This window comes from Micromys minutus (genome assembly GCF_963924665.1).
Source record: "Micromys minutus genome assembly, chromosome: 14".
In the NCBI taxonomy this organism is placed as follows: domain Eukaryota; kingdom Metazoa; phylum Chordata; class Mammalia; order Rodentia; family Muridae; genus Micromys; species Micromys minutus.
Genome location: NC_137983.1, coordinates 3,674,291 through 3,689,577, shown reverse-complemented (window position 1 = coordinate 3,689,577; position 15,287 = coordinate 3,674,291). Strand labels below are relative to the sequence as shown.

Genomic DNA, 15,287 nt, shown 5'->3' with positions numbered 1-15,287 from the left:
TCCCCGAGAATGTGCTAGAACCAAAATACCACAAGACATTGACTCTTCACTCTATAACCCTTTGAAGACCATCCCAAGGCAATATGGGAACGTGACTAGGGGCCATGCAGGCTATGTCTGTCTGAGTTATAGTCATGATATTAATTTTAATGCTATTTAACAGTTCTTAATATTGTGTTATATGCAGTGGTATTTAATCCCAGTGCCTCTCTGGGGAGAGGGGAGATGGGGCCAGGAGACACCCCAGAGCATGCCAGTCGTCGGTGTGATTGGTCTTCTCAGGGCTGAACACGTGAAAGAGAATTCTTGTCGCAGAGCAGGTGGAGGGCCACAAGTGACACCTGAGATTGTCCCCTGTGACATACATATCTGTACATGTATGCATAGATATATAATACGTGCATGCAACAGACTAACACAGAATCTGAAGGCTTAACATCTAAAAGAATCTAAGGACATAAAACTGTAAGATAAGCAGAGACCTAAAGGAGTTGCCGCCCATTAGTATGTCCTTCGTGACCTATACATGTCTCATTCCACAGCCTCTTTCTGAAGGAGCCTCCTGATAAACGTTTATAAATCAAAGATGGTGAAAGCCAGTGGCCTCTTCTCCCTCCTGCCCCCAATATCTGGACTGAAACTTAAATTTTACTAGATTAAGTTGTCTGGAAAGGAGACACCTAAGAGCTGCTGACCTCCAGAGCCCATGTGTTCTGCACTTGCTCTGCTGGGTTGTCTGGAAATGCCCATTGGAAAGGAGAAGGCGCACAGTTGTGTGTGTGCAGTGTGTAGGAGACTGCGCTCTCCATTTTTTGTTTGCTTGCTTGTTTCTCTGCTCCTCTAAAAGTGCCTCAAATGTGATATTTTCTTTTGAATGAAGTCACTTGATATTTTAATTTCCCCTTGTGACCCTTTGCTATTGTTTTTCGTTGTTGATTTCTTTCAGCCATACTATTGGCAGCTGGGAGGCACTGGGGAAATCATGTGTTTGTTTAGTTGGGAGGAGACCAAACAAACCTCTGTTAAATTTCTATTTCCCTGAGATCGGCCTGTACAAAGTTGCTATTTTTTCTTCTCAAGTATCTATTATGGAAAAGAGGTTATACAAACTTGTATCTAAATACACCTGGGCTTGCTCCCTCTTTGAAATGAAAAACTATATTGTATTTCCTCCTGGCTTTCTTTACTAGCTTGCTCCTGTCCAGAAACTGCAAGACCCCCTGATTTGGACTGTTGCTCTTTGTAGGTTTGTCCGAGTTCACTGACCAGCATTTACTACAGATTCCGCTCTGCTGAATTCCTGATGCAAGAGTCATAACTGCTGGGCTGTTGAAGTCTCTGGGAAGGTAGAGCGGTGCCCAAGCTCCTGGCTGCTGGAAGCAAACCTGCGAGTCCTTTCCAAGAACTTCTGCTGCAGGTGGAGAAGTTCTTGTGAGCAGCAAAGATGCTGAGGCAGATACTGGCTGATATGTACATAGACCCGGACCTGCTGGCAGAGCTTAGCGAAGAGCAGAAACAGATCTTGTTCTACAAGATGAGAGAGGAACAGATCCGACGATGGAAAGAAAGAGAAGCAGCCATGGAAAGAAAGGAGTCCTTGCCAGTGAAACCCAGGCCAAAAAAAGGTAAACCTAGCCTCTGGGCTGTGAATGTGATAATGGAATGCCCGCTCTGAGCGCTCACAGAAGTCAAGCTGGCCTGGTAGGAGCTGTGATTTTGTGGCTAGATCCTAAGAGTTGCTTAGCTTCTTACAGTCCGGATTTTCAGCTGGAAGTCTGCACCAGCTCACGAGTTCTCACTCTGAGCTGCAGTGCATGTGTCTAAGCGAGTGTTCTGTGATTACTCTTCAGGTCTGATGAAGTCAGCGCTGAGGGATGGGGTGTAACTCAGTGACAGATCACACGCCTCACACACACTGTGCTCATTCCGATCCCAGCACCTCCAAAAGCCAAAAAGCCCCCTCAGAGTTTGACTTGAGGGACATTAAAAAGCCTTTATTCCTTTCACTGGATTAGCATTTTATTATCACAATACAAAGTTCTTGTATCAGCTTCGGGGACTTTTGAAAGTTACCATTTTAAAGGAATGCCTCCTAAAATGTAAAGAACTCAATTAAAGAGAGCAAACCGTAACAGTGCTTGAGTACCCTTAGTGTGAAATAATTCTCAGGTGGACTTCTGTGAGGCTGAATGAGTCTTTGGGAGTTCGAAAGAATTCTTTGTTCATTAAGACCCAAATGCATACATACACAAACATGGAGCAAACACATTAACCTCCTATCCCCTAACACAGACTCTGTCATGGATCAATGCCTTAATTAACCAAACATGCATGCACACACACACACACACACACACACACACACACACACACACAGTTTTCAAGGTCAATAATGAGATACTTATTTACACTCAATTTTTCTTAATTTTTTTATTAAGCCAGGAAAAGTAAAATTTTATAAAACTCTATAAGTTTTATAGAGTCCACTGGAATGCTTGGCCTAGACACAGATTCAAATTGGAAATCAGATTAGTGGCCTCATACTACAGCTAAAACTGTTTTTTAATGAGGTCTACACACTGACAAAAACCAAATGTAAGTGTTTTGCTTCTTATTATCTTATACAACATACACAGTTAAAGGGCGGGGATGGAGGCCAGGGTGAGGAGGCTTCATGAACATGCAGGAAGCAATGGGGTCAATTCGAAGTTCTGTACCACCGCAGCAAACCAAACACCACAAACTCCTGGATATAGTAAAAAAAAAAAAAAAAAAGAAGAAGAAAATCTAAAAACAAAACCCAGAGCGCAGTAATAGTTAATTGCTATTTTCGACACTACGAAACACATACCTTGTGTTTATTCTCCCAAAATCTGTGCAATGTTGGTATGAACTATTCGATTTTCTAGGCAAAACAAAGAAAAAAAGATAAAAGATAAAAAACTCTTAAGCACTCTTGTATATGGAAAACTCTACCCTGTATATACGCTTAGATCTGTCAGATTTCAAATTGCAGTATCCAGATCCCAGCTTTCCCTGACTCTGGGGACCGCTGAGGCCAGAGCTTTGCTTGCTCCAGACTTTTTGCTAACCTGTGGGCTCCTCAAAGTTGCTGAGGTGCTTTTCTTGTGATCACATAAAGCATTTATTTCAACTTCTTTGCGTACCTGTTCCTCTGTACAGTTTTGAATACACCTTTTCAAACATCTGAATTATCTTTTTAGTCAATTGATCGTAGAAGTGTGTGAATATGCTGACATAAACCAGTGAAGGTTCCATCAATATTGAACATCAGATGTTTAGTATTACCCTGCTAAAGCCTTTAGCATTTAGAAAAAGGTGACGGACATCAAACCAGTTCGTCCCATCAGAAAGCAGGAAGAAAAATGTCTACTTCTCCTAGAAAACAATTGCTTCTAGTACTTAATCTTGCGCAGCCTTTGGATCTGAAGCCACAGGTAATTCACAGTGCCATCAGGCTGCCTAGTGGCTGTCCAAGGGCACTAAACCCACTGAGCTGTAGCCTTTATGCCATGGCCTCTATTTTAGTTAGGATTTTACTGCTGTGAACATGTCTTATAAAGAACAACATTTAAGTGGGGCTGGCTTACAGATGGTTCAGTTGGTTATCATCAAGGTGGGAACATGGCAGAATCCAGGCACGCATGGTGCAGAAGGAGCTGAGGGTTCTACATCTTCATCTGAAGGCTGCCAGAAGACTGGCTCACGGGCAGCTTGAATGAGGGTCTAAGACCACGCCTACAATGACACACCCACTCCAACAAGGCCACACCTACTCCAACGAGGCCAGACCTTCTAATGGTGCTACTTCCTGGGCAGAGCATATACAGACCATCACAGCCTCCCACACATATCTTTACCTTTTTGGCAAGTGTGTCTTCCTTCCCCACGCTCTGCTCTGGTTTGTCCTGGCCTACATGCTTCTGTTTACAACTCAGCCATGGCTTTGGCTGTCTTTCCTATCACCACCCCATTCCTTATGGCCACCCATTCCTTTCTACCACTGTCTTCATCACATTACAAGTTCCTTTCTCTATAAAACAAAGCACAGTGGTGAGTGTTCAGTAAACACCACTAAACTGGCTGTGTGTTTTATATCTCAAGAGCTCTCCTACCTTTGGAGAACCCTGAGGTTAACACAGGAAGGGACACAGGAAAATACTCAGCAGTGGGAATTAACAAGCAACACTTTCTGAATTCTCATGAGACATGGAGAATTGTGGACTGACTGTGTGTGCTCAGTGATTGATAGAGGATGGGGTACTGAAGCAAGGAGCCACGTGTGGCTGGGAACTACTCAGAATTGAGGTTGGACCAATGTGTAATGAAAGTCTTGGTGGTCTAGGTGAGTAATCAAAGCTTCTTGGGAGCTTGAGAAGGGGAAGGCTACCCTCACTTACAGATTGAGTTCAAGTCCAGCCTAGATACTTTCCTGAGAACCTGATGAAAATAAAAAGTAAAATGTGGGCCAGGAGATGACTTAGTGGTTACAGTGCTTACTGCACAAGTGTGAGGTCCTGGGTTCGGATCTTTAGAGTCTGAGTAAATTCTGGGTGGTCTTGTCAGCCCATATGGAATTTTAAGCCTTGAAAGGCAGAGCCAGGAGATTCCTGGAGTAAGCTGGCTAGCTAGACTAACTCTAGCGATAAACTCTGGGTTTCACTGAGTTTCTGTCTCATGGAATAAGGTAGAAGAGCCATTCATGATCCCTGATCTCAACCATGGGTTTCCAAATGTGGCACACACATACACACAACACACACACAGCACACAGGAGGAAAATGAAAAAATGTTGTAAAGTACAAGAGGCTGGAGGTAGAAATATAGTCAAAACACTCACCCAAGAGAGGACCTGGATTTAATTCCCAGTGCTTAGCAGGAAAAGGCTATAAACTACCAGATTTCAAACAATTGAGTAGTAGATTTTTTTTAAGTAGATGTGGATGTTTGCTATTGGCTTTCTTGAGGTGCATGCTCATTTGAGTTAAATTCACGAGTTTCTTTAGGAGTTAAAATGTGGCTATTAGAAAAGCCACCATTATGGATGTGGCTCCCTTTTCCCATTGGACAGTACTGCTCTCTGCTCTAGACTAGGACCCCCAGCCAGTGTGTTTCATGCTGGCTAAGTTTCCTTTAGGCTCTAAGCTGATTACTTCAGTATATTGTCTCACTAAATAATCACAGCCAAGCCTGCACCATAAAGTGCTGTTTGCATTTTAAGGTTGAGGAAAGTGAAGGTCAGAGCCATTAATGAACTAGCCTTGGGCAAGTGGCCGTAACTGGCAGTTGGAATAGACCCTGGTTTTGATTCTCCCCAAACTGGTACTAGGAACAAATGTGGTATGTGGCAAGCTTAACTGTGGCTTAGGAGAAGTTACTAAAGGTGCCTTGCTTGTATCTAAAATCTTAATTTAGCGCTTTTCCTGTGTGCTTTATCACATTCACACAAGCAGAAGATAGGGCTAAGTAGCAGACGGTCCCTATGTGCTGTGTCATTGACTCTTGATGAAGCAGAAGACGGGAGCCTAAAGTCCAGAATCTGGTGGCTGGGAAAGGCGTGTCATCATCTGCCCTTGAAATACATGTGATGATCTGAATGAGAACAGGCTCATGTATTTGAAAGCTTAGTCACCAGGGAACAGCAGTTCCTTCTTTACTCTTTTAAAGTCAGCCTCTCTCTCTCTCTCTCTCTCTCTCTCTCTCTCTCTCTCTCTCTCTCTCTCTCTCTCAGCATTCCTTTCTGGAGGAGGTGTATAACTAGGCATGTGCTTTGAGGTTTCAAAAGCCCTCTCCAGTCCCAGCACTGAGCACTCCCCCTCCCCATCTGGCTGAGATGTAAGTCTTAGATTCTGCTTCATCACCATGCATACCACCATGTCTATCACCAGGATAAAAATGGACTAACCCTCTAAAACTGTAAGCAAGCCCACAATTAAATTTTTTTTAAAAAAGACTTGCCTTGGTCATGGTGGCTCTTCACGGCAATAGAACAGTGACTAAGGCGATACACTTGGGTTCAACCCGTTTGCTGGACTCTTGTTGTTACCAAAGGTAAGTTCTTCAGCCAGCCTTCTGTTTCCAGGTTGTCATGACTCCACAGAGAAGAGCTGGAATGCAGTGGGGGTTTCTGGAAATGTTTGCTGGACAAATAGCTGAGTCCATTCCCCTTTATATGGCACTGTCTCAAACCCATATTGGGAAGAGAATGTTCACCAAGCTTTGGTCTGATTATCATTACCTCATAGAATGTCTGTTCGGGTGGCCAGGGAGCTCTGCAAGCTTGCCACAGAGAAAATTCTTCCCAACTATTCCCGTGGTCACTAGCCGGCTCCTGACTCTGCCTGTCACTGTCCTGATGGGAGCTCTGCTCCCTTCCTAGTCACTGAAGCCAAATGGTTGAGTGTCATGGCTCCTCTCTGGCCTTCATCTGTCCCGGCAACTACATTTTACAGACTCTCCCTAATCCTTCCTGTTCTAAGGAGATTCCCTACCCTACCAGGGCATTGGCTTGTTACAATGTGGCAGGCTTATGCTTTGCTTTGAAACCATTTTACTCAATTCTTGTGAGAACTCGGTGTGACTGATGTTGTCCCATTATTCTTGCAAATAAAGAAACAAATACAAAGACGAAACTTGCATGGATCAGAATAGGAAGCAACATTCCTATTCGGATCCAGTTAAATCCTCCGTCTTTCTGAGCATGTTGACCTGACCCTCTTGCTTTAACATCTTGTCTGCCTAGCTTTGGGCTACCTGGTACTCCCGGTCTCCCAGGTAAGTATTACATCTCTCGTCCCTCCCACTGTCCTTAAACCCCACAGTCCCCTTCATGGTTTATCCCCTCTGTTTACTCTTTTGCTTGAAAGTCCAGGTATCAGTCCAACAGTGACCTCCTGGGACTGAGGGATCAGGCATGGTACCCAGCTTTCGTTTTGTTCTCTAAACTATGCACATAATTTTATTAAATTAAATAATAACATTAGGGTTAGTAACTCCAGCACATTTAGCAGAACTAGAGATTGTTGGCAAAAAGAGGAAAACAGCAAATTATTTGAGGAAGACTATAGAAATCAGCTTTGGGCTTTGTTGAAATGAACACAGACAGACCTGGCCAGTTCGTACACCCATCTACCCCATGAGATGAGAAAGAACACTATATCGACCATAATGTAGGTAAACCAGCTTACGCATTGGCTCAGCTCTTTCACTCTCGGTGCTTCGGTTTAGACTACACACTAGAACTATTCTTTAAGCACAGGCTTGGTAGTCACACAGATCGGTCTTGAATTTCTCTCTCAGTAAGCAGTGGCTGCATCTTCTTGAAGAAGTTACTTCTCAGAGCTGCCACAGCCTCCCAAAGTAGAGTTTGGAATGGCCTGCGGAAGTCATAAAGATGAGAACGCTGCGAACATCCACCAGTCAAGAGGGACAGTGGCCATAGCAGGAAGACTCAGAGGTCACTGGCAGCCGATGTGCATCATTTGGTTTCTGCCTGAGGATCAGAACTTTTAGGGTAGTGACAGGTACATGGGCCTGTGGTGGTAGGATGCAGAAGAGTCTCAGGGTCGTTGACTACTTACTTCTGTCAGTCACGTAGACCAATATTGAATTCTTTCAATGTGTACTAGTTTATGATCTTGGGGAAGTGCTCTCACTGGTACTCCAGTGGAGTAAAGTAGGGTTAGGAATAGCCTAGGGTTCTATGTTATTATCAGTATGTTGTAAGGATCCACTAATGACCCAGGAAGGGGTTATTGTAATGTCTCGGGAAACTTGTATTTCACATCCCATAGGAAGCACGAAACACAACAGTGCTATGCGTAGTCAGGGATATGAGACTGGAATAGTCTAGCCATTTCCCTGACAACGAGATGTGCAACCCCATTTTTATGGCACATTTTACAGCGCTGCCTCATTAGGGAGTTTGCACATGGCTCTGAGAAGAGAAAATCTTTTAGTCCAGAGAACCTGGTGAGACTACAGGTGTCTGCTTAGCAGTTCTTTATGGAATAGTCTCTAAGGAGGATAAACTCACTTTTCTGGAAAAGCTGGTTTTAAAAGAATTTTGGAAGAGTCTCTGAGATGCCAATCATAAAGAGCCCTGTGGAAGTATCGTCACGGTTAAAGGCCTGGGCAGGCAAACGATGTAATTATGTGGTGGTGCTGTACAAAGATCCCTTTCTCCATGTGCTCAGATTTACATTTAAGAGTACATATAATTTCAAGGTGAGACAGACAGAAAGTCCAGAAGGACTGGGTAGGGTTGGGCTGTGAGAGATATTATGCCTGTCTCATTCAGAATTCTGAAGTCTATACCTCTTCTTTAAGGAGGGATGTTAGGGGCCACATGGCCCCGTGCATGCCTGTTCTCTGCTTTTCTCTTTCCTTTTTCTCCTCCTTTCCTTTTCATTACAAAGTCCCGCATATATCAGGATGAATGCCAACTCCCTAAGCAGACAAGGATGCCATTAACCTTCTAGTCTTCCTGGCGTCACCTTCTAAGTGTTGGGATAAAGGCATGACACACCATGCCCGATTCCATGGCTGTGTCTGAACTTGAACTCGGGGTCTCATGCTTGATAAGTGAGCACCCCACCAGCTGAGCTGCATCCCCCACCAATGCTTTCTTTTTACCTCTGTGGCCTTTCTAAACATCCACGTTTGATCCTTCCTGGCCTCTTTACCTTCTCAGCTTCCAACAGCCAAGGCATAAGCCCTGCCCTGTTATTAATGTAAGGAGACCCCTCAGACACTGCTGGTCCCTCGATGCTCTTCTCTGTCTCCTCTGCATAGCTTTGTACTTCCCACTCAACTTCCTCTTAGCTGGGGACTTGGAATTCTCCACGTTCATATTATTTATGTACACTTTGGCTTCTTTTCCTTTTCTTATGAGTGACGCTTATGTTTCTCCGAGGTTCTTTTTTAGGCTTCCTTCTCTTGGTGAGTTGAGCTATGCCTGGGATTTCAGTGATAACATGTGTAAGGCAATTTCCAAGCCTACCTGGCTAGTGTCAACCTCCGAATTCTGTACCTACTCAGGAGCTCCTGGGGAGGTGGAGGCAGGATGCAGTCACACACTGGCAAGGGCTCTCTGCTAAGAGGCCAGTTGTGAGCCTCTGGTTAAGTCATTTTGAACCTAATTTGTTTACTACTTGCAAGTGCTTGGCCATGGCTACCGTACTCCCCTGACTCAATGATTCCGTTTCCTGACCTCTTGTTTTCTCTGTGACTCCCTCTAATTTCAGTGCCTGTACACGCTCTACTGATCACCAGAGTCACTGATTGCTGATGCTATCTGCCACCTGCTGTCCTGGGGGGCCACTCATGTGGTGTCCCAGGTGGACAAGAACTCTTTGGGCTCTGAGGCTTTGCCTCCCTGGGCAGCCCACCATTTTTACTCTAGGCGTCGCCCTCCGATTGTCCAAAAATATTGGCGGAGATCGCTTACGTGAAGGTTGATAGACAAACACAATAAAAACGTTACAGTTGGCCCCAAGAATGTGCAACAGAGGCAGTTTTATGAGTTTTTATTTATTCTCACTTTCTAGAATTGAACATTTGTCGTGTCTGGAAAGTGTAACACCTGGAAGGGCTGGGACTGGGACCTATCCGAAGCAGGGCTCTCAGGGTCCCATCTCCCCTGCTACCTGGCTTTCACCTGTGTCTCTACTTGTGCAAACAGGATCAGGGAAGTTCCTTCTGACTGATGCTTTTAAAAGTCCTATGGTGAAGACGGTACAAAGTTGCCTTTTTCCTCTCCTCAGTACTTCTGCTTAGAGACTGTGGGACAGATTCATTTTTCTGTAGAAGAGCAGAAAACAGAGATCAAGTTGGACAACCTGCTTCTATAATGCAACCAGAGGCAGCACTCTGAAATAGGCCGATAGTACGTGAACACTTGAACAGAGAAGCTACCTCTACTTAGCATTAGGGGACCAGAAGCAATTCCAGTGTGGATTTCTAAGAAACACAGCATGAACCAGGATAGGCTACATGCCCTTCACACACTCAGCACCTTTGGCTGGTTTGAGGATAGTGGCTACACCTAAACTGTGGACCACAACCATCGGATCGGATCCTGGATCTGTCCCTTTGGTTTAGAGACTGTATTTCTTGGTCTCTTTGAACCCCACTCTACATTTCCCTGCTCCTGGGGACCAAGCTCCCATCGGGCTACATTTCTGGAGCTAGAAACTCCAGGATGTAACACAACCCCGGAGACCAATTGTTAACAGGGGTTATCTAAGCAGAGTCACCAAGTGTCATACTACCCAGGTAGTGCTATCTCCTCATACGCTGGTGTGAATCGCCAAGTGGCCCCATAAGTAAATAATCAGCTGGCAGATGACAGCGGTTAGCCTCTGTTGAACTCCTAGCACGTGGCAGGTACCAGGGCATCCGTACCACTGTCTGGTTGCCACAGCCATCATTGTAGTGGACGATATGGCACCCATCTTGTAGATGAAGGAATTGAGTCTTAAAGATATTAATTTTTTTTCCCAAGTCACTTAGAAGGTAGGTAGCAAGGATAAGATTTGAACGAAACCGGTCTAACTCTAAAATGCATGCTTTCCAGGACCGAGCTTGAGCAGACATGTAATTCGGGGTTGTGGGGACTCTTTAGTCCTAAGAGGTTGCGGTACCTGGGCTCACGCCCTTACCCGAGTAGATAACGACCACCATGCACGCTCTCGCTCTCTCGGCGCGTTTCGCCGTTCGCTCCTGAGCGGGTCGGAAGTGTTTGGTGGTGCTCCCCACCAGAGACGGAACATACTGAGGTGGTTGGCACAGATGATATCCCATAAATAATTTTTCCAACTTAAATTTTGTTTCCTTCGCAGAAAACGGCAAGTCTGTGCATTGGAAGCTGGGCGCTGACAAGCAGGTGTGGGTCTGGGTGATGGGCGAGCACCCCCTGGACAAACCCTATGATGTGCTGTGTGACGAGATCCTTGCCGAGAGGGAGCACCTGAGAGCGGCCAAGGAGTCAGAGCTCAGGTAGGAGCCCCGAACTCCAGCCCGGGACCGGCTGCCTCCTGTGTTTGCTGCGACAGAATATTTAAGGAAAGCAACTCAAGAAAGTATTGGTTTCTTTGTCTCAGAATTAAAAGAGAATATGGTCTGCGTGGCTGGGAAGGTATGGTGGCCCTCGTGTGAGACATCTGGTCACATTGCACCGGGTGAGCAGAAGGTGGGGCCAGAGTGTGAAACCTCAAGGCCTGTCCCCAGCCACTCACTTCCTGCACTGAGACTCCTACCACCTTTCTGGCAGCCAGAGACCAAGTATTCAGACTGATAACTTTTTTATTGGGGTGGGAGGGCGTGTATTTCACAAACAAATACACTTGCTCATAGCTTCTGGTGGAAGAGCAGAAGAATCACTCTAGATCCTTCTAGAAAGTTCTCAACTTTCAGTAATTTCCTTCGTTCCGGTAATGCTGCCAGACAGAGGCTCTGGCAGACATTCCAGGGCTGGTTTGCAAGAGCTTGCTGGCTCCACCTCATCTGTAAGGGTCTGAAAGTCGCTGAAGGAAGACCCCAGACGCAGACAGTATTTATTCTGCAGAAACAACCAGCATGTGGGGGCGTACCATTTATTTGTTTTTGAAATGGTAACCCCAGACAAAGGCACACAGGCCTTCGTATAGGGAACCAGGAAACTCTTTAGAAGGATTAGGTAATCTAAAATTGCATTGGTGGGTGCTGGGGGGGGTCACAGGTGGTCAGTGGTCTGCACTCCTGTGTCATTGAATGTTTAACCATACGATGAGATAGGGCTGCCCAGTGCGGATGGCCGTTCTGAGATGAAATATTTCCCCATTTTTGTGGTGTCTGAAGGCTGCTCCTGGGAGGGGTTTTGTGACCTTGTTCTGAATGTTTTGTCTGTCCCTGGAACTGGTACCTATGGTTTTCTTTTCTAAATCATGCTCCATACACGGAGAAGGGATTATTGCCGGCCGCGGTGTGGGGTTTGTTATTTCTTGTCTGTTCTTCTTGAGGCATCGGAAGGGGAAGAGTGATGGTGGAGGGTAAAACTTGGTCTTACAAGATACAGGGGCAAGACATTGTCTTAGGAAATATTTAGGGTTGCTGTATAATAAAGTTTACTATTTAAGTGTTACTGAAGCTGACCTGCCTTCTCTCATCCTGAGGTCAGACACTGTAGTCTCTGACACTTAGCACCTCTTCCTAAAACAGCAAAGGATTAAGTAAATAGCCTTGTCTGCTAGTCGGAAGTCAGTTGCAGGAACAATATGGGACACATAGAAAAGTGATTATCCCTCTGCTCTGATGTCCTAAGTGGGGAAAGGGAAAAATTCTTCTAAGTGAAAAAAGTTCTATCTCTCTCTCATCTCTCTTTGTCCAGATGCCTCTTGCTAGTCGGGCTAGAGGGAAGTTTGGAGCAATAAACGTCTATTGAACCAAGAGAAGAGAATAGTGCTTGCAGAAAGAAAACCTTTTACATAGGCAATTATGCATAAACTCACATAAATTTATATACAGATTCATAAATATGCATTTATGCATTTCCAATCAAAACCAGCTGGGCACAGCTTACATGCATTCTCACAATTACATTCTTACACACACACACACACACACACACATATTTTCTCACAGTTACATACTTACACACACATACATCTTTTCTCACAATAACATACATAAACACACACATACACACACATCCCTCCTTATCACATATGCATATGAAGCAAAAGACCAAGCACCAGTGTAGAAAGAACTCACTCATACTGGATGAAAAATGAGCTCCCATCTTTATTGTATAGAGAAAGAAAAAGTGTCTACCTTTATAATGCTAAATGCTCCTTTCAATATGACTAAAATACCTGCTCTGTCCCGTGGTGAGGAGAAGCCTGCCTGCTCCTGCTCTCTGGGGCTCCTCTTCCTTTGCTCTTTCCCTCGGCATTCCTCACATGGCTCTCTTAGTATTGTGTGTTACCCGTAGTCTCTAAGGTTTCCCACTCTGCGTTCTCTTTCTAACCGCACCCTTTTCTGTCTAAAAACATCTCCTCAGCTCTGTTCCTCTCTCCGCTCGGTTCCTCTCAGTTCAGTCCTGACTCCTCTTTCTGTCCTCAGCATTCTAACATCGTTCAGAATACATGATCACATATTACAAAGTTTATCACAAGTTCACACAAAAGAATCAAATCATAAACTGAAATAGAAGTTTACAGCAGAGAATGTTTACCTGCATATCCATTAGGAGGAATTATTTAACTAAACATCCATCACCTGTCTCAGCTCCACAGGTTCACTGAAGGCTTAAAACCATCACTAAGTTATTAGTGAAGTTTTGTATAGATAAACCCAGTCAATATTTTATCCTCTGTCCTAGCGCCTATAACAAATCATAAGTTCCCTTTTTATGACCTTTTGTTTATTGTTTTACAACCTCTTGGAATATGTTCCGAGTAGGAGAAAGTCTGGTTACTATCTAAGAGCAATTAACTGGTGATACTTGGGAGACCGGCAGAGTTCTCGTTGCAGTTCTATCAGAAATGACATTATGACAGTACATCTTTGTAGATCTGCAGAGATCTGCTTCAAAGTGGTGTGCTATTACTTTGATTGTTATATATGTTTAATAATAGCAGGAAAAGCATTTCAGTAGCAGGGATCTTTCCTAAAATGAATCCCTTATAGCCTTTCTGAATAAGGGCGAACCAGCCACAGATTAATAATAATCTGAGGTAGGCCATCTCAGGACGGTCACCTGCTAGTTATTAACTTGTCCAGTCATGGCTCCTGACAGATTATGTCATCTTTTTTACTTCCCCACAGCTTTTTTAGCATCCTGGAGCAGCACAGGTTACAGCCAAGCAGCAGGTGTGTTTGTGAGAACTGAACCAGCTGCCCAAGTCTCAGGATCTCAGAGGGGATTGCTTAGGTTCTGCCTAGGCAAGCTCTGGACGTGCTTGCCCTATGTTAGGCACCAGGAATGAGAGTCGAGTGAGTGAATTCCAGCCTAGGAAGGAAAGGAGGCAAGTCATGCAACCAGCCAGCTGCCACCAATGCAGGCTGTGCTGGACGGACTCAGCTAAGGTATAAACAGTCGCCCCTGTCCAGACAGAAGGGCGGTATTCCCATGCATAGGAGAGGTGAGATCTGAGTTGAGCCTTGATGGATGAACTGAGTATCCAGATCTAGAAGGTTCGGGAAGAATACAAGTATAATCCGGATTCCTCAAGTTGGTTTTGAACAGCGCCTTGGGAGATTGACGAACTGCTCTGAGTGCTTGAGGTGTACCTGATGAAACCTAGGTGTGGGAGTCTGAACCTCTCCTGGGGCAGTGAGATTTTCATGGGGAACTGACATAATCAACTGGACACGTGGGTGACTTGGAACACCGAGACAGGTGATGGTCACCTCTTCTGGGCATCCTCCTTGCGTTCTGGGCAGCCCTCCTCTGAGCTGGTGAGCTAAAACTAGGGCATTTATGTCGCCCTAGCTTCAGCACCCTATGGCTGATAGTGTCTTTCTCCAATAATCACAACAATGTTAAAACTATAAATGAGCATACAGTGATGCAGGGGATGTTCTTCCAATGGTCATAGGAAGGCCGCATGTACTGGCAGCCTGGGGAGTCGGGAGCTGGGTAGCCTTGGGTTCAAATCCTGACAATACCATTATGTGGTCCTGGATAAATTGTAGCACTTTTTGGAGCCTTTTCCTGTAAAGCAAGGATAACAGTGCTTTCTTTAGAGGGTTGTTGGGAGGCTTAGTTAATGTCTTTTAAAGTTCTAGTCAAAGACCTACCAGATAATAAGCATTATGGTAAGCAAGCAGCTGCTGGTCTTTACATGGTTTGATTTTAGACATCTGCTTTGAAAGATGTCCTGGCCCGGTTGGATAATGGCTTTGACCGTTTCTCCTTTGTTTCTCTTCAGGAAAGCTCAGTCTCTAGAACTCACCAATAGCTTAAAAATAAAGTCACAGGACTGCAATGTGCAAGCACTGAAGAAGACAGAGCCTCAGAATGTCACCAGGAAAGCAGCTGCAGAAGAGGCGTCAGGTCCAGGACCCAAAGCAATACCAACCAAGAAGGATGACAAAGCTCAGGTGAGTCTTAGATGCTCAGCAATGGGCAGAATCCCGTAGGCAGGGAGGGGAAGGCAGGCAGAGCTTGCACGAATGGAGCCATGCTTGGAAGCTCGAATACCTCCAACCCTTAAGGTCCTGTCAATCATCCTATAATGGCAGCAGGGGTAGGGACATTTATTTATTCATTTTACCATGTACTT

At 44.9% G+C, this 15,287-nt stretch overlaps 1 protein-coding gene across 1 annotated transcript in view; it reads left to right on the top strand.

The window, feature by feature from the left end:
• Positions 1–1,444: 1,444 nt before the first annotated feature.
• The window catches only part of SH2D4A (SH2 domain containing 4A), a gene marked incomplete at its 5' end in the record, with an annotated part of 55,550 nt that continues 41,707 nt past the window's right edge, over positions 1,445–15,287 (top strand). The window contains 3 exons of the mRNA XM_080928297.1: positions 1,445–1,625; positions 10,863–11,019; positions 14,934–15,105. Of these exons, the coding sequence (XP_080784423.1) occupies positions 1,445–1,625; positions 10,863–11,019; positions 14,934–15,105 (510 nt within the window). The remainder of the gene's footprint in view (positions 1,626–10,862; positions 11,020–14,933; positions 15,106–15,287) is intronic.